The following is a 24,322-nucleotide window of genomic DNA, read 5'->3' on the forward strand; positions in this document are numbered from 1 at the left end:
GCTTCAGTCAAGTGCCATTTTAACTGAAAATATTGCTAAAGGAAGTAGCAACAAAATGACCAAATCAGACATAGTTAAAGATGGCATAAAAGCAGCAAGATTGCTGCTCCTTTGACCAGCCAATATCTGTTTGGTTGAGGAAATACTTTAATTTAAAAGGATGCAGTTCTCAAAGTGTGCTCTGCAGAGCCCTTAGGGCTCCACAAAGCATACTGAGGGGCTCCACACTTCTTTCCCCCTCCAATTTTTCCCTCATCTTTCCTGCTCCTCCCTTTCCCCACCTCCCTTGCCACCAAAAGCCATTTTCCTTGCTTCCCTCACTCCCAAAAGCCTTTTCCCTCACCTCCCTCACCACCCAGATCCTTTCCCTCTCTCCTTGCTTTTTTTTACAAAACCCTTTTTTTCCACCTTTGACTCAGGGGGTGATTTGCGTGTGCGTTTCCTGAATGGCAGAAAAGGGTTGGACTGGATGGCCCCTGGGATAGCTCCTATTACCATAAAGGCTGGGTGGCCATCTTTTGTGGGTGCTCTGATTGTGCCTTTTCTGCATGGCAGAGATTGGACTGGATGGTCCCAGGGGTCTTCCACTGAAATACTGTCAAGTTTATTCTGGTCCAAAAGTTTGCCCATCCCTGATACACATGCGCGTGCACACACACACACATATAACATTTCTTGTGGCTCCATGAGAAACTTTTGCTTCAAAAAGGGCTCAGTGGCTGGAAAAGTTTGAGAACCCCTGCTCTAGATGATTGCTTTCATTGCCGAACCACTGTCAAGACATCCTTCTAATGTTCAATTGAAATCTACTCTCTGTAACTTCAAACCATTAGACCTCCTTCTACCTTCTGGGACAGCAGAGAAAAATGAGAATTTGTATGAGGGTGTTCTGAGCAAATAAGAAAATGATAGACTAAGGAAAATCTTATTCAGCACAAGGAGAACAGCATTTGGAGCAGGCGTGGGCAAACTTCAGCCCTCCAGGATGTTTTGGACTTCAGACTCCTACAATTCCTAATAGCCAGTGGGCCCAAGTTTGCCCATGCCTGATCTAGAGGTCTGGATACACAGCAGCCACATGATGGCAGCAAAGGGCTGGATGTGTGATGGTTCAGAGCAGTGGTAATAAACATGATTTTTTAAAAAAGATCCAAAGAGAATATTCATAACAAATGCATTTCATCAGTTTACTTCATGGTAATTCAAAGTTACATTTCCTGATGAGTTATTATAAGAAGAGCAAATGTCATATTATTGAAGAAATGCTTATAATATAGTGATTCATAAAGGAAATACAGATGAGACATTAAGAAAGAATTATAAATCAACCTCGCTGCTAAATTATGACTGTAAGAAATATGCAAGAAGATTGTAAAAATATACCTCTCTGAATATCTATGAGGTATCTAAAGCAGGTACCTCCCCTGCTTTAGACAAATAAGGAATAATGTGAGAATTGTCATTTTTGTTTTAACACCATAATGACAAAAGGCCCTTTAATCATTTTTTAAGACGCAGATAACATGTTTGATAATATTTCCTGGAAGTACTTATTTCAAGTATTGGGGATAATCAACTTTGGTGAAAATATTTTTCTGGCAATGAAGACAATCCTCTCAATTCAAAAGGCCCAGATCTTGTAAATGACAATGCAATTGATAAATTGGAATACAAAAGGGGGCCAGACAAGGGAGTCCCTTCTCAGTTTTACTGTTTATTTTATCAGACAAGTTGATAGACTCTTTGAGGTGAGAGTAAACAAAAGAAAAGTGCAAGGTGAGAGTTTTTGCAGATAATTTGTTGGTAATGTCAGAAAACCCATTTAATTTAATGAAGGTTATTATGGAAGCAATTAAGGTATTTGAGATATGCTTCATGTTTAAAGTAAATTACAACAAAAGAAAATTGCTGACTAAAATGTGCTTCAGAAGAGGACAATGAAGTAACTAACTGCTCTTTCACATTTTAAAGTGGAATTAGGTATTTGGCAACGAACAATCATTTATTGGGTTGCTGTGAGTTTTCCGGGCTTTATGGCCATGTTCCAGAAGCATTCTCTTCTGTCATTTCACCCATATCTATGGCAAGCATCCTCAGAGATTGAGGGGTTTGTTGGAAACTAAGTAAGTTGTTGATTGTTAACAACTACCGTGCCAGACTATATAGAGAAGCCATTGAAATCCACAAGCATGTGGACAGAAAGGAGGAAACCATGAAAATGAACAAAATTTGGCTACTAGTATTAAAAAAACTCTAAAGTCAGAACAGTAAATAAAGAGTAAGACTCAAAAAGCAGGGGAATTCCAAACAGGAATAGATCTGGGTAGCAACCACACACCCCCAGGTAGCAACCAGCCAGGCTTTGAAGCTGCAAGGCCATTCAATGCTAATCAAGGTGACCAGTTGTGACATTCACACTTGCCTCAAGCAGGCAAAAGTTCTTTCTCCCACCCTGGACATTCCACAGATATATAAACCTCACTTGTCTAGTTTCCAACAGACCTCCTCAACCTCTGAGGATGCCTGCCATAGATGTGGGCGAAACGTCGGGAGATAATGCTTCTGGAACATGGCCATACAGCCCGGAAAACCCACAGCAACCCATTGATTCCAGCCATGAAAGCCTTCAATGATCATTTATTCTTTCAAATCAATTATGAAAAATCTGGAAAGAAATTAAAAGTCACTTAGAAAAATATGGAAATTTACATGTATTGTTTTGGATAAAATAATAAAAGCAAATGTCAAAGCTGTTATTTCTTTTTCAAGTGACTCTTATTATAACAAATGCAACACCTTTTGTGCAATGGAAGAAAATATAGGTCCGGCAGACAAAATTCATTGTATTAGAAAGGCTGTCCTATAAATTTGGTGTAATACACAGAGATTTTTACTTAGATAATATTTGCTGCCTTGGAGACGGTTGTTTTATGATGATCTCTTGTGTTTTGAAATTTAAATCTTGAAAGATGATTCTTAAGGAAGGCAAAGATCTTAATTGCTTTGTTTATATACAATGCAATGATAGATTTAATCAAGATAAGAGAAATGCCACCATAGAAGTTAGAGAAAATGAGCTTTATGTAAGTTGTGTAATGACCATGTAATTTTAGAAGTATATAAACTGTTGTTAGTTTTTTGTTTTACTAGAGACAGAAGATGGGCCTATAAAATATTACATGATAAGGTGGATTTGTATGTGTGCAGGAAAATGTGGGCCAAAGATGTAAGACATACTTTGTGCTGTAATTTTAAAGAAAAACTATGTAAGATGATATATAGATGGTGTCTAGCCCCCAAACTGTCTCATAATGTTTAAAACCAACATAAAAGATGTCAAGATAAGGATAACTCCTTTTTCATATGTTGTGGACTTGTAAGAAGGCAAAAGTTATTGATCCAATATGCATATGTGAATCAAAAGAGAGAGAGATTTTGGAATATTACCAGAAATACTCCAGCAAAGGGAAATGCGAAAGACTGCTCAAACTTCCGTACAGTGGCCCTTATTTCTCATGCCAGTAAGGTAATGCTCAAGATCCTGCAAGGAAGACTCCAGCAATACATGGAGCGAGAGTTGCCAGATGTTCAAGCTGGGTTTAGAAAAGGCAGAGGAACGAGAGACCAAATTGCCAATATCCGCTGGATAATGGAGAAAGGCAGGGAGTTTCAGAAAAACATCTATTTCTGTTTCATTGACTATTTTAAAGTCTTTGACTGTGTGGATCATAATAAATTGTGGTAAGTTCTTGGTGGTATGGGCATACCAAATCATGTTATCTCTCTCTCCTGAGGAATCTGTATAAGGACCAAGTAGCAACAGTAAGAACTGACCATGGAACAACAGACTAGTTCAAGATTGTATGTAGAACACATCATGCGATGTGCAGGGCTTGACGAATGCAAGGCTGGGGTGAAAATTGCTGGAAGAAACATTAACAACCTTAGATATGCAGATGACACCACTTTGATGACCGAAAGCGAGGAGGAGCTGAGGAGCCTTCTAATCAAGGTGAAAGAAGAAAGCGCAAAAGCTGGGTGGCAGTTAAACAAGAATGGCAACAAGAATGATTGACAACTAGGAAATAGAGGGAGAAAACATGGAGGCAGTGACAGACTTTGTATTTCTAGGTGCAAAGATTACTGCAGATGCAGACTGCAGCCAGGAAATCAGGAGACACTTACTTCTTGGGAGGAGAGCAATGACCAATCTTGATAAAATAGTGAAAAGAAGAGACATCAAACTGGCAACAAAGATCCGCATAGTAAAAGCAATGGTATTCCCGTAGTCACCTACGGATGTGAGAGCTGCACCATAGGGAAGGCTGAGCAAAGGAAGATAGATGCTTTTGAACTGTGGTGTTGGAGAAAAGTTCTGAGAGTGCCTTGGACAGCGAGAAAATCCAACCAATCCATACTTCAAGAAATAAAGCCTGACTGCTCATTGGTGGGAAGAATAATAGAGGCCAAGATGAAGTACTTTGGCAACATCATGAGAAGAAAGGAAAGCTTAGAGAAGACAAAGATGCGGGGAAAATGGAAGGAAAAAGGAAGAGGGGTCGACCAATGGCAATATGGATGAATGGTATTCTTGAAGTGACTGGATTGACCTTGAAGGAGCTGGGATTGGTGACGAGCGACAGGGAGCTCTGGCGTGGGCTGGTCCATGAAGTCATGAAGAGTCGGAAATACCAGAAATATTTTTCTAAGGTATTATTGATAAAGAACTGGAGAGTACATATGGTTTACTTCTTCAATATATGAAAACAGCAGCAAAAATATTGTTTGCTCAAATTTGGAAAAGGGCTGAAGCACCAAAGACAGAAGAATTGAAAGTTATGATTGCCAATTTGACCCAGTTGGTCAAATAAACATGAGTTATAAGGATAATTAAAGATATGTAATTAAAGTTATTAGTAATTTTAGTAGAATTATTTAATTGTATCTGAGGGGTTGTTGTTTTGTTTGTTTGTTTTTTACTGTTCTTTCATTTACAATTAAGACTTTGATGACAGAGCTCTATTAGTTGTACAATCAGCACTCTGCATTCTTGGATTCTGTTTCCATATATTCAGCCATCCAGAGCTCGGAAATATTCCAAACAAAATTCCAAAAGCAAAATCTCGATCTTGGCATTTTATATAAGGGACACTGTTTTAATACATTTTATACATAATGTAATGGGACTTGAGCATCCACAGATTTGGGTATCCATGGGAGTTCTGGAACCAAACTTCTGTGGATACCTACCAAAGGTTCACTGCATGTCTTTTTCCCCCTCCCTTTCTCTTCTTTTTTCTTTTTTTCTATTTCATGTGTGTGTGTGTGTGTGTGTGTGTGTGTGTGTGTATGATAATAAATTAGATTGTTTATGTCAAAATTAAATTTAAAAAATAAAAATAAAGTCACAGTTTCCCTAGTATATATGGATTTGAATGTCCAGCCCTGAACAGGCTGTTGATGACAAGGTTACTTAGAAGTCAAAGTCAACGAGATAGAGGTTAACAACAAAAATAAGTGCTTTACACTTCACTAGACATGACGATTATTGCTGATGATTGAGTATTTGACTTTGTTCAGAGGTTTTCACAGTGGCAGAACTTGAGCTTATTATTATTATTATTATTATTATTATTATTATTATTGAGTACCAAATTTCTACTTACCTACTTTTAGTCCTCTATATGGGAATACACTTATTAGTCACTTATTTTTTTCTTAATTACAATCCTAATTAGTAACCTGTTATTTAATGACTAGGCAAAACCAGTTCAGAAATAAACTCTCATGAGTTAGTAAAGACTCAGACTCATATGGCCAAATGTAATGACAAAAAGTTCCAGGAGTTCATTCCAAAATTAGCTTTTCCAATATTTTTGTAGTTAACATAAGGGCATTTACAGCATATGTGAGTGTGTTAGTTCCATTGCACAATAGAACTAAACCTGTGCACAAGGGACAACCAAGGGGAAATGCTTTCTAGAAAGCTAGCATCTTGAAGCTACAGCCATTCAAAAGGTGAGAGAAAGAGTACAGGTAGTTGTGATTTCAGCTGCCGGACCTCTTTCCACTATAACTTGTTACCTCCCATATACAGGGGTGCTGTCATAAAATGTTGAAATTCTTGGCTAAAGTGCACATCCTACTGCAATGTTTTGTGAACAATCAAGTGTGCTTTTTGGAATGTTAAACGTTTTATATCAAAAGTGTATGAGAACAAGCATATTTTGCTCTTCTTCAAAAACAGGAAGCTGGCACTACAAGGTTACACAGCAGATGTCAGAATTTGGGAGGGTTTTTGGCTCCTGACAAAAGAAGGCGGCCCAAAACTAAGAATAAATACTTTTAAAATGTAGTGTTGGAGAAGAGCTCAGTGGAGAACATCAAATGTTAGAAAGACAAATAAATAGATCGGAGAGCAAATCAATCCAGAACTCCTCCTAGAAGTCAAAATGATCAAACTGAGGCCCTCATTGGATGACATGAGTCATCAGAAATAGCGATAAAGCTTGTTAAAGTGGGAGGATTGGGTATTGTGTTTTAACAGTTTTATGCTGTTTATATGTTTTATTGTTCTATTATATGATATCTTATATTGTTTGTTGAATGTGCAGCATTGAATATTGCCAAGTTGCAAGCCGGTCTGAGTGCCTTGTGGGGTGAGAGAGAGCAGGATATAAATATAATATGTATATAAATAATTTGACATGAGTTAGCAAGGACTTTCCAGGTGCTGAGATATCTTTAAGAAAATTACTGGTGTTCCACACCTAGACAAAATGAATTACTAATGTGTTATTGTGCTCTTCACATGACTCCGTCTTCCACCCTCAAGACTATACCAACAAGTTTTTGTGGTCTCTTCTCAACTCCAGCTAAGCAGAGGAAAACCCAGTGTTTTTTGTGGTCCATTGTTTCAGCTCACAGGATGTCCAGACTTTGCAGGCTTCTTTCTTGGTTGCAACACCCCTAAACCCCTAAAAAATCCAAAAATAAAGTGTGAGTAATATTTGCTTCCACACAGTCAGCGGATATGAGCCACTGACTTATACTAGCAGCGGTGTGGCCAAAGCAAGTACAATTATTACCTCATGAAATATGAGGAAGCAGTAAAGAGCCAGGAGTTTATAGGAGCTAAAGCAGCTTGCCAGAACTGACATAGAGAAAAAATAAAACCAGTATCTAGAGGGCATCTCCTTCAACTGTAAACTATATTCAGACCCCAGTAATTTCACATTGGTTACTACTCTTGTGGTATCTCCCTTGTCTGAGGGAAAATGTGCCTTGTTTCTAAGCACGTGTGGGGCAAGCCTGCCAGGAAATGCCTTAACTGTTCTTCCTCGTGTCTCCCTTTCTGACACGTTTCCCTTTCTAACATGACGGCTTTGCCCGTACAATTTGTGGTGGATGCAGGAAACAAACAAAAAACATTTTTCGCCACACTGGGTATGACTCTGCAGCTCATATTACAACCCTTTACGCAATGCTGAGACAAACCGTGCCTGGCTAGAGAAAGGGAGGGTGGAAACACACGGTTTAACCCCATCCACCCCTCAGGCTCTGGGTGGGTGGATTGTCAGGTTCTCAGGTCTAGTTTTCATTCCTGCCCCTTCCTCCCAACATGGTGACCTCCATTTATTGATCCCAGCAGCCCGGTGGGAGACAGTGGCCATGAAAGAAGAGGCCATGGGTTTGTAGGATTACCATTTTAAAGATGTTTATTTATTTGAGCAAAGCATAGTTTCAGAAGCCATCCTGGGAAATCAGGAATGAGGATTATGAAATGAGAAACAAGAATGCCTTTGAACACATTCTCACCCAGGAATTTGCTTCCCAATGAAACACTTTGTTTTATGAATCGATGTTGAGGAAGGAGTTCAACACGAAAATGAGGAAGGAAAAATTCCAGGGGATTTTGTAGCAAGTCTAGCCTCATGTGTTCAAGGAATACCAAGCTAGCTGAAGGCGGATGTGCCTCTAGAAAGCCAGCTGTTGCTCGCAGGGAAGAAGGAGCAGGGGGAGGTTATCAAGATCTCTTCAAAGGGGAGGCAGGCCTTCCTCTGAGGATGAGAGAGTGCAACTTGCCTAAAGTGGCCCAGTGGGTTTCCTGGCCAAGCCCTGAGGATTCAAAGCCTAGTCTCCAAGCAGGGGTCCATCTGCACTGTTGAATTAATGCAGCTTCACACCCCTTTGGCATCCCATGGGCTCAATGCTGTGGAATCACGGGAGCTGTAGTTTTGCAAGGAATGCAGCCTACTGCATTCTTTGCAAAACTACAACCCAGTGATTCCAGCACAACAACCCAGTGATTCCAGCCATGAAAGCCTTCGACAGTACAGTGCAGCCTCCTCTGCCGAAGTATGCTGGTGCCTCACCAAACTACAAATCCCATGATGCCATAGCTGTTCAGGTGGGCGCAAACTGCATTCATTCCATACTTCGACAGTACAGCGCAGCCTCCTCTACTGACGTATGTTGTTGCCTCACCAAACTACAAATCCCATGATGTCATAGCTGTTCAGGTGGGCGCAAACTGCATTCATTCCACAGTGAATCTCCACTGTGCCCATTTGAACTGCCATGGCATACCTTGCAAAACTACAGCTTCCTAAATCTCCAGAGCTCAAGCCAGGACACCATGCTTGGACCCTCCAGGGGATTTGGGACTCCAACTCTCACAGTTCCTAAGCCCTTTCCTTAAGTGGATGAGGGAAAAAGGAAAGGGCCTGAGGCTGTTAGGCATGGTGGGAGTTGAAGTCCAAAACGCCTGGAGGGAGGGCCCAAGTTGGCCAGGGCCTGTCTTATAGGCTACAATCCCTTTGGATAATGTAACAAATCTGAACAAAAAAAACCTTTGAAAATAGCTGTTATATTCCAGAACAGGCATGGGCAAACTTCGGCCCTCCGGGGGTTTTGGACTTCAACTCCCACCATTCCTGGCCTGAGGAAAGAAAAGGGCCTGAGGCCAGAAATGGTGGGAATTGAAGTCCAAAACACCCGAAGGGCCCAAGTCTGCCCGTGCCTGGTGCCATCAATTCATACTAACCTTCAAAACCCACACTCATGATTTTATTCTCATGTCCCCCACCCGCCAAAGTTTGAGCCGGGTTTCCAAGCTGGTAAGAAGCAGTAGCCCAATCCACACCTGCCAGGTCTCCATTACTGCCAGTTTGGGGGGCGAAAGGTGGAGGGGAAGGGCGAGCCTGCCTCCAAGGAGCAAGAGCGCCAGAAGTGGGCTGGGGCACGGCAAGGCTGCGCTGGAGGAGGAGGAGGAGGAGGAGGAGGAGGAGGAGGAGGAGGAGGAGGAGGAGGAGGGGCGGCCTCTGCCCGGTCCCCGCCCGCCGGCTTCTCCGCCCGCCGGCCCCCTCCTCTCCTCTCCTCTCCTCTCCTCTCCTCTCCTCTCCTCTCCTCTCCTTTCCTTTCTTTTCCTGCTGGGCAGGTGGCGCGGCAGAGAGCGCCCTTCAGGACGGCCGCGGCGGGTGAGTATCAGGCTTGGGGCCCCAGCCGAGGCTCGGAAGGTGCGTCCACATTGTGGCCTGAATGCAGTTTGGCGCCACATGAGCCCTCGTGTCTCGATGCTATGGCTCTACTTTTACAAGGACTTTGTAGCCCAAGAGCGCGGCCGCTCTCCTGGTTCCCGAGGTCCGCCCTGAGTCCCCTTTCGGCTGCCTTTCTCCGCCGGGTCCGGACAGGATCAGGGCGATTGATTTCTCGTATCAGAAGCGAACCAAGGGTAGCGTTGTCATGTGTTTAAAAAACACAAAGTTTTAAAACTTGGCATGATGCTAAATGTCCTTTGAGCATAGTTGGCCACTTGGACTGCCTCAGGTGTTGCTGTGAGAAGGTCCTCCATTGTGTATGTGGCAGGGCTCAGGCTGCATTGACATAGATAGTCTGTGGTTTGCTCTTCTCCCCACTGGCATGTTGTGGACTCCACTTTGTGGCCCCATTTCTTAAGGTTGGCTCTGCATCTTGTGATATCAGAGCACAGTTTGTTCAGCGCCCAGGGGAGGGTCTCTCATTCGCTATCAGCCATGGATTGAGGTTACAGGTATTAGCCTGCCACTTTTGGACTCTTGCTTGCTGAGATTTTCCTGCAAGCCTCTCTGTAGATCTTAGAAAACTATTTCTTGATTTTAGGCGTTGGCTTGTTGGCTGATATCTGAACAGGGAATGGGACCAGAGAGGTTACTGCCTTGGTCAGGGCTAAATTTTTGCCTCTTATTGCCTTACTGGGGAAGAGGGGTGGAGGAGAAGTGGGTGCTTTTAAAACTTGGCACTGGTTGCTTTAGAGGAGGCCGAAAGTTCAATTGGGGGTCCTCTCCCACCTCAGCCCCAGGAAAGTAGTGAAAGGATGTGTTTGGAAGGATACCCACAGGCAGCAACCAGCCAGGCTTTGAAGCTGCAAGGACATTCAGTGGTGGCCATTTGCGACACTCACACCTGCCTCAAGCAGACAAGAGTTATTTCTTCCAGCCTGGACATTATCCCACGGACATATAAGCCCCACTTGCCTTGTTTCCAACAGACCTCACAACCTCTGAGGACGCCTGTCCTAGGTGTAGGTGAAACATCAGGAGAGAATGCTTCTGAAGCATGACCATGTAGCCCAGAAAACTCACAGCAATCTAATGAAAGGATGTCTCATGAAGGAGGGATCAGGCTTGTTTTCTGCTGCTCTGTAGACCAGGACACAATGGATTCAAATGACAGAAAAGGAGATTCCATCAAAATATTAGGGAAAATCTCTTGATAGTAAGAGCTGTTTGATAATAGAACATGCTGCTTCTCTCTGGGGGGTTTTAAACAGAGACTGGATGGCCATTATTGGGAGTGCTTTGGTTGTGTTTCCTGCATGGTAGAATGTGGTTGGACTGGATGACCCTTGGGGTCCCACCCAACTATAGGATTCTATGATTTGTAAAGAGCACAAAGTCTTTTCAAAGTGCCAGAGTTGCTCCCAGAAATGGGTGAAATCGTGCCCTTCAGAGCAGAGCAGAGCAGAGCCTCCCCTTTGCCTTGGAGATTCCTTTTGAAACATGCAGTCTTTTAGCAGGTTGGACCCACATGTGTGGCGCAGTGGGTTAAAGCACTGAGCTGCTGAGCTTGTTGATCGAAAGGTCGCAGGTTCAATTCTGGGGAGCGGCGTGAGCTTCCGCTGTCAGCCCTAGCTTCTGCCAACCTAGCAGTTCAAAAACATGCAAATGTGAGTAGAGCAATAGGTACCACTCCGGCAGGAAGGTAACGGCGCTCCATGCAGTCATGCCGGCCACATGACCTTGGAGGTGTCTACGGACAACGCTGGCTCTTTGACTTAGAAATGGAGATGAGCACCACACCCCAGAGTCAGACATGACTGGACTTAATGTCAGGGGACTACCTTTACCTTTTTTACCCACATGTGTAAAGCCTGTGCATCTGTGCCTTCAAGTTGATCCCAACTCATGGTGACCCTCCCCTTGGCAGGATTTGTTCAGATCAGTTGCCCTTGCCTTCCTCTGAACTGAGAGGGGCATGACTTGCCCAAGGCCACCCCTAGATGAGCTGGGATTTGAACCCTGGCCTCCCGAAGTCCTAATCCAATGCTTAGACTCCTGCATTACACTCTAAATGTAAAAGCAGAGTGGAGGCAGTTCTGATAGTTGCCCTTTGGACAACAGTTGAAAAAGAAAGCTTCTCCCTGGACTTCCTGGAATTCTGTATTCTCAACATGTGTAGTAAAACTGCTGCTGTTCAGATCACGTGGTGCTCTTTGCTTGGATTTATGATTTTGTGGGGAAATTGATATTCATTTGCACACCCTTGAACACAGCTGAAAAGTGAGGCAGAAATCACACCTATAGCAATTGTATACTTCTGAAGCCTACAGCCATGCCACTCTGAACACGCCTGATCTTGTCTGATCTTGGAAGCTAAGCAGGGTTGGGCCTGGTTAGTACTTGGATGGGAGACCATCTGGGAATACCGGGTATAATGTGCTTCTGAAGGAACTTTGGGATAGTTGTGGTTTTTCAGCTACTGTAAAACTCTTTTGCAAATCAAGATTTACGGTGATGTAGTCTGTGAAGGGGAAGCTCAGTGGCGCAGTGGGTTAAATTGCTGAGCTGCTGAACTTGCTGGTCAAAAGATCACCGGTTTAAATCCACGGAGCAGGATGAGCTCCCACTGTTAGCCCCAGTTTCTACTAACCTTACAGTTCAAAAACATGCAAATGTGAGTACATCAATAGGTACTGCTCTGGCAGGAAGGTAACAGCACTCCATGCAGTCATGCTGGCCACATGACCTTGGAGGTGTCTAGGGACAACGCAGGCTCTTTGACTTACAAATGGAGATGAGCATCAACCCCCAGAGTCAGACAGGGGAAAACCTTTACCTTTATCTTGTATGTAAACCTATTCTCACTTTTATTCCCTATGATTTTTCAGTTGTGTGCTGGATAAAGTTCTTAGTGATTTTGGCCATAGGTCTATACTTGCTGAATTAATAGTCTTTTCCACTGAATTTCTTGACACTTCTGATTGAATTTGCATAGGAGACCCTTGCACCCAATTTAGAGTTGACTCGTTTAAACATTTGGAATGCGGTTCATGTATATTTAAATAATTCCCACTGAGTTACTGGTTCTCCTCCAGGATGTGTACCTGGATTTGGGCCTTGGAGCTAATTGAAATACACCCAGAGTCACTTTTAAAACTTTATCTGGGTGTTCCATTTTTACTTACCAGACACACCAAAGAACACACATTTGCACAGGTGCCTTTCCGGCATGTATACAATACAAGTGCACATGTTTCTCATTGATGACTCAGAATTATCATTTTAATGATTACTTATCATATCATTTGTTAAGTCAAGAAAGAGAATAAAAGAGAAGTGATTCAAAATTGGCTAGTATTCTAATTAATATAGGCCTAAAATTCCAGTTGTGGGCATAGAAAAATACGTTTGACACTGGGTAAGTTTTGGACATAAACCTCTCCCCTGTTTCACATAAGTTTTGCAGAGAAAGAAAGTGTTTTCTTTTAATTTTCATGAGTCTTTCACAATGATGTGGGCTAAGAAATGTATTTTTATGTGAACACCACTTCCTTCTAATCTACCTGTTGATACCTTTCTCTCATGCCAGCACACAATACATGCCTTTATCAGGGCATGCGGATATACTTGCATGCACTCTGCTTCCCCTCCCCTTTATTCCGAACATGACTAAGCAGACACTGTGGCCCTGAAGAGCCATGAGATGACCAGGATAAGGTTTCACATTACTATGGAACACATAGTGGCAATAGAAATATTTAAAAGAAACCAATTCGAAGAAGTTATGGTAAAACTTCTGAAATAACTTGGAAAGGTGCACACAAAACTGCACCCCTCATCTATAACCAAGCAGAGCATATTTATTTGTATTTTTTTAAGGAAAAAGCTGACCTAAGTTTTGGTTTTGTCCATTTCGCAATCATTAACTAAAACAGAAATAAAATTAATATGATGTATGTAAAACGAAGTAATAAGGCACCACACCCCATTTCTGCATCAATCCTGCACACATTGTGCTTCCCCTGCATGTCATTCATTGTATTGTTTACTCCCAGCAACTAATTTGCATAGACTATTGCAAGGAGCCAGCGCAGAATCATTAGTTGCTCAGACAAAGTAAAATCTCTTCCTTTATCCAATTAGTGTAATTAGCCTGTGCTGTTTGTTCTGCTTTTTCCATTTACTAAGGTAAATGAAAAAAAAACAGAAATAATATCATCCTGTCAACTGGATGACACTATTTATCATGGTAAATTAGGTTTCCACTTCTTCCACGGTAGTGTTTAAGCAGCAATCTAAAGTATAAAGTTAGCTGTATCTGTAGTAGTGCTGAGAATTGTTTTGCCCCTCATACATTTTTGAATGCAACTCAGGCCCTTTCTACACAACCATAAACATCCAGATTACCTCTCACAGAAGCCTTAGACCAGTGTTTCTCAAACTCTGCTTCTCCAGAGTTCCCACAATTCCTAACAGCTGGTAAATTGGCTGGGATTTCTGGGAGTTGCAGGGCAAAACATGTGGGGACACACAGGTTGAGATCCAAAACACCTGGAGGAGCGGAGTTTGAGAAACACTGACCTACTAAACAACACAGCCAACAGTGAAGAATCTTGGAAGTTGTAGAGGGCTACATGACAAAGGCCTTAATTTATAGGCTGTTACAACACTATGAAGGATAAAGTTCTCTTTTCTGGACTATGTAGAGATAATATTCCATTAGTGCTACTTCCTGTGTGTTCTCTTACAGACACATTGCAATACTTTCTGAACCTTGTGCTATTTTACATCCACAAAGATAATGCACTGGTTTGATAAATCTTACAAATATGAGATCTTCTATATAAAGTCCCTCTATAGAGGTAGAGAAGATGGGGATATAAAAGTTTTAAATAAATAAAAATGTAATATTTGTGGGATTAGCATAACTCAAAAACCACTGGACAAATTGACACCAGATTTGGACGCAATACACATATCAGGCCACCAAGTGACCATCACATATAAAAACACTGAAAAACACAGCAGAAGAGACTTAAAAAGCCAAAAATAACCACACTCATATATACACACACACACACACATACACACGCAGACACACACAAAGCTCATATACACAGACTGGGCCACAGCAACATGTGGCAGGGGACGGCTAGTTAAAAATAAATCTCTATGTAGAAAGTTCTTTGGAACTGATCCTTTCACACAAGGAAATCTGAGCCTCTGTTTATTGTATCATTTTCTGTAATTAAAATGTATCTATTATACCAAAAGTTCAACACTGTTTAAATGTAAACATCACTGCCACATTACTCATTTGTGTTTTCTGTCCTTTCCAGCTCCAATGCAATGACAGCTTATACCAACGGGATTACAGATCCGCACAGAACTGAAGAACTGAGGTAGCATCTGGCACTTGGGACTCTATTATTGTTTCCTTCTCTAGTATGGGAACATTATTTTTGTTTAGCGTCTTGTTGGGGTTGCTGCCCATAAAAATCAATGGGAACACTTGGAAATGCCCATATATTTCCTATAACCTGACTAGTAATTATTCAGTGAAGTACAACTTTCCTACATTCATAGCAGAGAGTCCCATCCAGAGCATAGTAAGCTATGAGCCTGCTAATGCTATCTTTGTTGCAGTTCGGAATAAGATCTACATATTGAATTCAGAGATGAAAATCCTCTCTGCCATCGTGACTGGTCCCTGGGGCAGTCCCAATTGTACAATCTGTGCCCTGTGCCCAGTGAAGGGACCAATGGATTATGAAGACACAGATAACAAAGTGTTGGTGCTGGATCCTTTTGAACCTTGGCTTTACAGTTGTGGGAGTTCACAACATGGAATCTGCTTCCTGCATAATATTGAGACAGAGGGCAACATTACTTCAATTAAAAAAACCTCATGCTTATATTCAGCTCAGTTTAACAAACCTTCTGTGTGTACAGATTGTGTGGCGAGTCCCTTAGGAACAAGAGTCGTAGTTGTCGATCAGTCTTCTGCATACTTTTACATTGCATCTACTATCAACGTGAGTGTTGCAGAGACATACAGCCCTAAATCAATATCTATACGGAGACTGAAGAGTTCACAGGATGGATTTGACCATCTTTTCCACTCTTTAACTGTGCTGCCTGAATATCAAGACACATACCCTATTGACTATGTGTATTCCTTTAACGATGAGGACTATGTATATTTCCTGACCGTCCAAAGAGAAAATCTCAACTCCAGAGTGTACCACACTAGGATAACACGGCTCAACAGTAAAGAGAGTGAAGTACGCAATTACCGTGAGTTGAATTTGGAGTGCCGCTTTGGACATAAGCGAAAGAGGAGCCTTGAAATGAACACCAGGGAGGTAACTTTTAATGTCTTACAGGCAGCCCATGCTACCCAACCTGGCTCAAAGCTGGCTGAAGAGCTTACTCTTAGTGTCTCAGAACTGGTTCTCTTTGGAGTATTTGCTGAAAGCCAGGCAGAAAGCCAGGTGCCCCAGAAGTACTCAGCAGTTTGTGCTTTTCCTGTGAGCAAGATCAATGAAGCTATTGACAGTGGAATGACAAAATGCTGCAGTTCAAGTTTCCATGACAAGATCTTTCGAGGCCTATCGTTTTACCAGGATACGGAGTACTGTCCACATAACGTAAGTCCCCAAGGCAAACACTTCCTATCATCTTGCATTGAGGGGTACAATTGTGTGTAACCTCAGCATTGCTTCTTAATTTTGGTTCATGTCATTGTTTTAATCCCTTATAGACATGCCTTAATCTATTAAATGTTCACAGGATTTAATTCATTGTTCATTTTAAAAATGATAAATTAAGTAATGGTAAACCAAGATCACATTAGCCCTGTTCCTGGACCATTTGTACCAGCAGACTCTATAAGCAAAAGCAATAGTAGACTAGACATAGATTATCTGGGCATTAGAAGCATAGTCCAGCATTACAGGAGCTCATTCCAGATTTTGTGAATGGTCAGTCAGGATACATGTCAGTGTAGGGATTTTAAGAAGTTATGCAACCACAAGGAAAAAAATATTCAAGGTAAATGACGCACAGAGTGGATTCAAAAAGAGCTCTTGTATTTAGTTTTGAAGAAGAAACTAGCTTTTCTTTAGGCAATGTATAACTCATGGAGGGTCAGCTCCTACTGGAGATGGGGGTACTTTTATGCTATATTGCTTTAGCACTATCATTCCAATAATAATAATAATAATAATAATAATAATAATAATAATAATAATACTTTATTTATACACTGCTCCATGTCCCCGAGGGGGACTCAGAGCGGTTTCCAAGTAACATCACCAAAACATACAAAGTAAGCAGCTCTTACGAAAGGAGGGGAGGGATGGGGCCTGTCTTATTTCCCTTGGAAGGGCATTCCAGAGGCAGGGGGCCACCACCGAGAAGGCCCACTCTCTCGTCCCCTGTACTTGTGACAGTGGTGGAAGTGAAAGGAGGGCCTCCCTGGAAGATCTTAGAGTTCATGTAAGTAAGGAGCAAATCTTCGGGCAAATCTCTCTCAACCTCAGAGAAAGTTAGTGGCAACCCCCTTTGAACTAATGTTGCCAAGTATATCCTAAAATGGTGTCTCCAGAAATCAGAGTTGACTTGAATAAACATGCTGCTTTTGAAACTAAAAATGAGGCTTTTGTGTTAGAGGATATATTTATTGATTCAGTATGTCCAATATATTTTGTCCTGGGTTTCAAAAAAGTGAATTATTGTTAAAGCACAAATAAATGTACAACAAAGTAGCACTGTCAAAATGAATATAATGAAAGAAAACTGAGACTATTGAAAGTTAAACAAAACTGGGGTGATCCCATGGAGCTATGTAAATCACTCTTGACTCAGTCATTATCTTTAACCCTGCCTACCTTTCAGGGTTGTTGTAAGGATAAAAATGGAAATAAGCACTATAAATGCTGCTTTGAATGAGAGGAAAGACTGGCTATAGATTTCATAAATAATTGCATTAACTATCTGCCCTGAAGAAAGACATTTTATAAAGCATTCTTCAAAGTCTTCACCAAAGGTATAAGGTACAAAGCAGCAGGAAAGGAGTTCCTTAATGGAAGACACTGACTGAATGCTGGCGAGGAATTTTATCACACCATATTTGTAAAGCTCGGTTTTGTCGGTAAAAAAATACTAATCCAGTGGTTAAACAACACTTATGTCAGTAGTGGTGACTGAGATCCAGGCCCACACCCATTTTGAGGCGTAGGCTGTTGGAAGATCATATCTGCCTCTCCCTTGCCAAGTCTTTTGACTGGGATGGAGTGGGAATGTGCAACTGGTGTGTGTGCTCTGAATTGGACAGAAGATTTAGAAGGGAATTCAAAAGACAACAGTTGTCTTTGCATTCTACTGAAAACAAAGGTTGGCCATTCAAAAATCTATATTAACAAAATCCATCGAAAGATATTACACCTATATGGATTTTCTCATTATTACTTACCATGTTGTTCCTCAATGTTGCTGAATGTATGCAGTTTTTTTTTGGTTTGGTCACTAGATATCTAGAGAAGCAGCTAGAAGGGGCAGTCCTAATGCACATGAAAAATGGTTCAGGTGATACTCTTGTCTCCATGTCATTTGAACTGCAAATTTTCTGCCTGTAGTAACATGATAGTATTAGAATTGAAATCTCTGGGATACCATTTTTTTTCATATTGACCAAATTTGCATCTTTGAATGTTCAACATTAAGATGACGCACTATGGAAATATCTGGGTCTGGAACCTGCAAAGTCCTCCTGGTTTATGTTTATCTTGATATGGCTTTTCCACACTGCATAATTGTAAAACTTTGATTGCCTTGTTTCTATCTTATACAATCCTGGGATTTGTCGTGTTGGGAAAAATTTAGAATTTGCTGCCAAAGAGCTCTAATGCTATAGTTTAGGGAAGTTCATAGAAAACTACAAATCTCAGATTTCTGTGAGATTGAATCATGGCAACTAACATTCTATTACATTGCTATTACTGCACAATATAATTTTGCATTCTTCTTATAAGAGAAGGAAGTGGATGAAAACTAGGCCTTTTAAAATAGCTTGTGGTTTCATTGCTGCAAATACTGTAGATTTTTATAGTTTTGGATCTTGTTTTAATGATCTCAGATAAAACTCATCAGATCATTAACAGAAATAAACAAATTTCTGAGGGTCATGCTCCTCACACCAGGAAGAAAGAAAATGAAAGCAACACCCAGGACTGGAATCTAGAATTCCATATATTTAGAGAAGTTACATTCTGAACACCAGGTATTAGAAACACATACATAACTTTTGCAAATGAAAGCAATAAATAGCATGTTTGAGGCCTTAACCAGCTGTTTGCAGCTGTCTATTTTTTTTTTAAGATTTAAGACTGCAGCATTTCTGCTTGAACTCTGTTTATAGCATTCCTATTACCTTTATTATACTTTAGTTGCTGTTTCATTACATCCTGTTCTCCTGGGTGGCATGGAAACAGAGCAGATTCAAGCACTGAGGAGAAACACCACAGTCCTCTTGGGGCAGGTTTCTTCAAAATGCATCCTTACTTGTTGCATTACAGGACTAAAAAGCTTGAGACAGTATTTTCTAACCGTGGAAATAATTCTCAGGAACTAATTTTGTTTCTCAATTTAAGGTAGCTACAGTTTATAACAAGACAGTATTTGAAAGTTTATATATCCCACAGAAAAGCTGTGGGAAAGAGTTAAGGCATTTCATTAATCTAATTAAGAAAAAACATTCTAGTTTAAGAGTTGCTGAGAGTTTTCCAGACTGTGTGGCCATTTTCAGAAGCATTTTCTCCTGATGTTTCACCAGAAAAGAATGCTTCTGGAACATGACTATACAGCCTGGAAAACTTACAGCAACACAGTGGTTCTGGCCATTAAAGCCTTCAACAATACATTCTAGTTTATATTGGACTGTGGGGGGATAACCAGTAACTATTAAGTTTATATTGCTAGATGCTAAAAATGCCATCCATGATTGTTGGTTTTTTAAAACCTTTCTACTAATTCCCAAATGTACCACAGCAAACATTTTTGAGTTACAAACATCAGAGTTTAACTTCCTAGGACATATGTGGAGCCTTCATATTGTATATAATCCCTTTGTTGAAACTATGACACTAAATATGTTTCAGGACAGACTTCAGTATGTGCGTTACACTCTATAAACCCCCATATGGCATGGGTCTAGGTCATGTGAAGGACCATGTTCTTCCTTGTGTGCCTATGCATCTCATAGGATCTTTAGAAAAGGCTCTTCTTTCCATCCCATTCCGTGGAAACACAGGGAGAGTCCTCCTGATGGTGGCTTCCAGGGCCCTATAACCGGAATATCAAGGCAGAAAATGCCACAATATCTGTTTTGAACTGAGTCCACACTACCTTATATTCCAGTTCAAAGCAGAAAATGTTGGATTCTATTCAGCTGTGGGGAAGGGGCTCCAGATTGTGGAATCATGCAAAGAGCAAACTGGCGCTCTCCATGGTAACTTTCCAGAATCAGGCAAAGACATTTATTATTAATGCAGGTCTTTGGGAGTGAACTTATGATGGGGGGGGGGGGGGGGGGAGAGAGACACTTTTAATAGTGTGCGCTGTATTGTCTGCATTTGTGTGTTTTTTAAAATGGCTTTTAATGCTATTCAATTTGTATTTTAACTTTTGTATAAAACATAGTTCTAAGTGATTTGTTTTAGCTTAATACTTCACAGCTAAAAAAAAGTATTTTGAGATGCAGGTTCTGTGGACAGAATCAGCTTTAGCTGGAATGTTCAAGTTAGAACTTGGCTAGTTGAAACCAGAGGAATGCACACCCTTTCCTATCTCATAATGTCTACACAACCAAAACAAACTTGTTGCCAAGATGAATGAATTTCCCTGGCTATGCAACTTTGTGGTTGTAGTCTGAGAATTATGCAAGAAGCCTTAGTCACCTCCAATTCCTTACATGGATTTCTTCCTGAACAGCATGAGAGTGAAATCCCTGTGTGCTACACCCAAAAAACAAAGCTATCTCTCTATCTCTCTATCTCTCTATCTCTCTATCTCTCTATCTCTCTATCTCTCTCTCTCTCTATCTATCTATCTATCTATCTATCCATCCATCTATCTATCTATATAAACTTGGTGTGTGTCTTTCTTTAGCAAATGATGTAATGTGGTGACAAAAAGATTTTAGCTACATTATGAGACTGGGTCCCATTTTAGGAAGTTTTATTTATTTATTTATTATTTGGACTTATATGCCGCCACTCCTCTGGGGCTTGGAGCGGCTTACAAGAATGGCTAAAATCTAACAAAATTTAAAAGCAATTTAAAACAATTTAAAAATGGCAATATCAAACATTAAAAGCCTGTCGAAACAGTTGAAGGAAGAGTGCAAAAATCTGGTGCTAAACCAAATTGAGACCACTTTTGGGGGTCTTAATATGACAACTACATAGCCAATTGAAGAAGGGCAATACTTGTAAATAAATTTATATTTCAAGAATGGGTTGAAATATAGCTTTATATCTTCTATGTAAATGTGCAGAGTGACCTTACGGCTTGGAATTTCAGTTCACCTTTTCAAATAACCCATTTTATGTCTCTGAAGACTCATGAGACAAAATACATTTTCCCTCAGAAATTAACATATTGTGTTGGATTCGCGTTCTGCTTCCCATTCCTGAGACAAACACACATTTTAAAATGTGAATGGTTAGTAGGAAAGTATGCACAAATATGCCTTAGTAAACCAGGAAAATCTGTATATTAATAGAAGTACATTAAAATGTATTTGATTTTTGCACATGTTTCAGAAAATGCATTTGAATTACTATTGAAGAAGAAAAAATATCTTGTAATCTGGTATAAACAAAAGTGGAATGGGAGTACAGGCAGCATATGGAAAATGCAATGAAGTCAACACAGCATTTTTCACATCCTTAGTAGAGCAGAAGTAGAATTCAACACCGACATTCCTTCCCCATTGCCTGGCTCCATAATTTGTGAAAGAGTCCACATGTATAGAAGCCTGTGCATTTATGCATGCTGAAGGCACATGATATGGGGACCTTTGGGCAGATTTTTCAATCATGTGAACAGCCCCTAAAACACAGTTAACTCTTTTACAGTTTCTGCTAAATCAGAACTTTGCCATGTATTTTTTTAAAAACAGCTCAGTATGTATTTCACAGCAAAGCCCCCACCCAGCAACTTCTTGTTGTTAACAATAAAAAGCAACATTTTACAAAAGTAGCAAGAAAGAGTTACAAATCCCCTTCTATTCCCACTTGTTACATTATTTTGGAACTGTAATTTTTCTACGTCTCATTGCTACTATGTTAAAGAAGTTGCAATGATATCTCCTTATTTCCCAATTCTATGCTTAATATATGTTCAACTGTAGAGAGAATCTGTAGGTATAAGTGTGCTCACCATTTCTGTATGCATTTTCTTTGCTCACTTCTAATGTGGATGAATCTACTAATTTAATGGGTGATATAAGCCTGGCACAAAGAGATACTCTCATAGGAGAGAATCAGAAAAATATCCATGTCAATGGATAATGCTTGTTTTCCTATTTTTTGGTCAGTTGGAAACACGATCCCTCCTGGTGCTATCAAGAAACAGGATAGACTGTCAAATAGGCCTGAGAATTTGATGTGATCATGTTTTTGTCTGAAATCTTAACATTTTCCAGAAAAGAGGTGGCATGTGCATAGAGTCTTAACTTTTATAAAAATAAAGGTGCATGGAGGTCCACTTTACTAAAAGCCCTTCCTTGGAGAAGAAGGTGACTGGTAATGCAAGTGTTGCCTTGCATCTGACCAGATTATGAAATGTAATAGATGCATTAGTTTCAGCTAATGTTCTTCCACATGAAATATGCAGGAATGAAACCACAGTTAATTTTCACACATTTGCAGGGTATTATAAAATTGTCATTTTTTTCCTCAGCTGATGCAGCTTTAGGAGGCAAGCATTACTACAAGTGGCACTTTTTGAAATAGTGATTGGCCACTGATCAGGCCCGTAGCCAGGATTTTGATTGGGGGGGGGGGGTGAGTTTGATTCGGGGAGGGGGGCTGAGGATTTACCCTAGCAAACCTTTTGTATCGTTATCCCAATACCCCCACACATATGGGATATATTGATCATGGTGATGAGATCATGATATGAATAAACATAACAGTTTAAATAATTTACCAGTAAGGCCTTCTCACGGACCATCCTGAGAATTTGGGGGGGGGGGGGGGGCTGAAGCCCCTCAAGCTCCCCCCCCCCCCCCGGCTACATGCCTGCCACTGATGTTTATCTTTTACATTTGTCATTTAACTTTGATAGATCCCTTTCATGAATATGCAACCATTGTTACAGATAGGTGTGTCCTATGCTGCAGAAAAGAAGACCTGTACACTTAGCAGGGGCACAATTTAGTTCTCTGGATTTAGCATGGCATCACACATCCAGCTTGTTCCACCTGCTTTCTTTCCTGTACCCGTTCTGCCTTTTTCTCTCATGTGTACTGTGTCATGAAAAGTACATGGGAGAAGGCAAGGTACAAGTGGCTAGAAATCATTGTTTGGACAGATGACTCCAAACTGTCATGGTGGCAATGAGAGTTAACAACCCATCTGTGCCTATTTCTTTATCTGTGTTATAGAACAAGTGTCCATGGGAAGTAATCCGTATTGCAAAATATAATTTCACAACAGACCTGTCTGCTAAAATGAAGGTCATTGGGTTTTTAAAAATAGCAGAGACTTCTCCAAAGGGTACTTTATTATCCCAAATGGGATGTAATGTGATGCTGTAATCACCTTTTTGAGAGAGTTGAACTTCTTTGTTGACAAAAGGGCTACAGGGTGTAATCCTTAGCTTGAGTTTTAGGATTTCTGAAAGCAAAAAAACAAAAACAAAAAAACAATTTTGGCACAGTACAAATAACCTAAACTGGCTCATTTGGGGTAGAAAGTGAGAGTTTACTTAAAGGCTTAGTAATCAGAAGCTGTAATTTCAGTCCATTTAGAACACAAATACTGATGCCTTTGCCAGATTAGCAGGTGTTTTCCTTGGACTCATTGCCTGAAAATATTTTTTATTCACAAAGAAACATAAACAACACATTGACTTCTTCATCCTTTGTACCTAGCATAGGAAGCAGTTTAAAAAAAAAAACCCAGATTATATTCTGTGTCCTTTGCATGTCAGTGATGATGTCCTGTATAGTGAGCATTCAAAGTATTAATAGGTTTGCACATTTAAGAGTTATAGATTTTTGAAGCTAATATAGAATGTTTTGAATGTTTTATCCTATCTACACTTTGATGTAAATCTTCTTTAAGCATCTGTAGTCTGATACTGTCACTTATGATTTTGAAACTGGCCTAAAACAGATTCGGTAGGAGGATATAGGACAAAGTCACTATGGTTGCCGTATTCCATTTCTTCAAATCTCATGTACTAATTTAAAGATTGTTATACAAATTATTCTAATTCTAATTTTGTAAAATAGGTATGTTGTTGCATTTTTCTTCTACTGTGTTTAATGCTTCCAACCATATTTTATAGTCACAACTGCTCTGAGATTTGAAACAGGAAAACCCATGTTTTCTGCTTGGTCATGGCATTTACCAATGTTCCTTTGAGCCACCACTACCTGTTAGAATACCTACCTTATAGAGTTACTGTCAGAATTAATTGAAAATCATATAAAATGAGCATGTTCATTCCTGGTGAAGTGCAAGCAGAAGAACAACAGTATTAGCATTCTG

General features: G+C 40.5%; 1 protein-coding gene and 1 pseudogene across 1 annotated transcript in view; both read left to right on the plus strand.

Annotated features, from left to right (window-relative positions):
• The first annotated feature begins 9,366 nt into the window (after nucleotides 1–9,366).
• The window catches only part of MST1R (macrophage stimulating 1 receptor), a 56,378-nt gene continuing 41,422 nt past the window's right edge, over nucleotides 9,367–24,322 (plus strand). The window contains exons 1-2 of the mRNA XM_060765741.2: nucleotides 9,367–9,479; nucleotides 14,879–16,189. Coding sequence (XP_060621724.2) covers nucleotides 14,987–16,189 — 1,203 coding nt within the window. The 5' untranslated portion in view covers nucleotides 9,367–9,479; nucleotides 14,879–14,986. The remainder of the gene's footprint in view (nucleotides 9,480–14,878; nucleotides 16,190–24,322) is intronic.
• Nucleotides 11,862–11,980, plus strand: LOC132769497 (5S ribosomal RNA; annotated as a pseudogene).

This window comes from Anolis sagrei, chromosome 2, assembly GCF_037176765.1.
Source record: "Anolis sagrei isolate rAnoSag1 chromosome 2, rAnoSag1.mat, whole genome shotgun sequence".
NCBI classification, from domain to species: Eukaryota; Metazoa; Chordata; class Lepidosauria; order Squamata; family Dactyloidae; genus Anolis; species Anolis sagrei.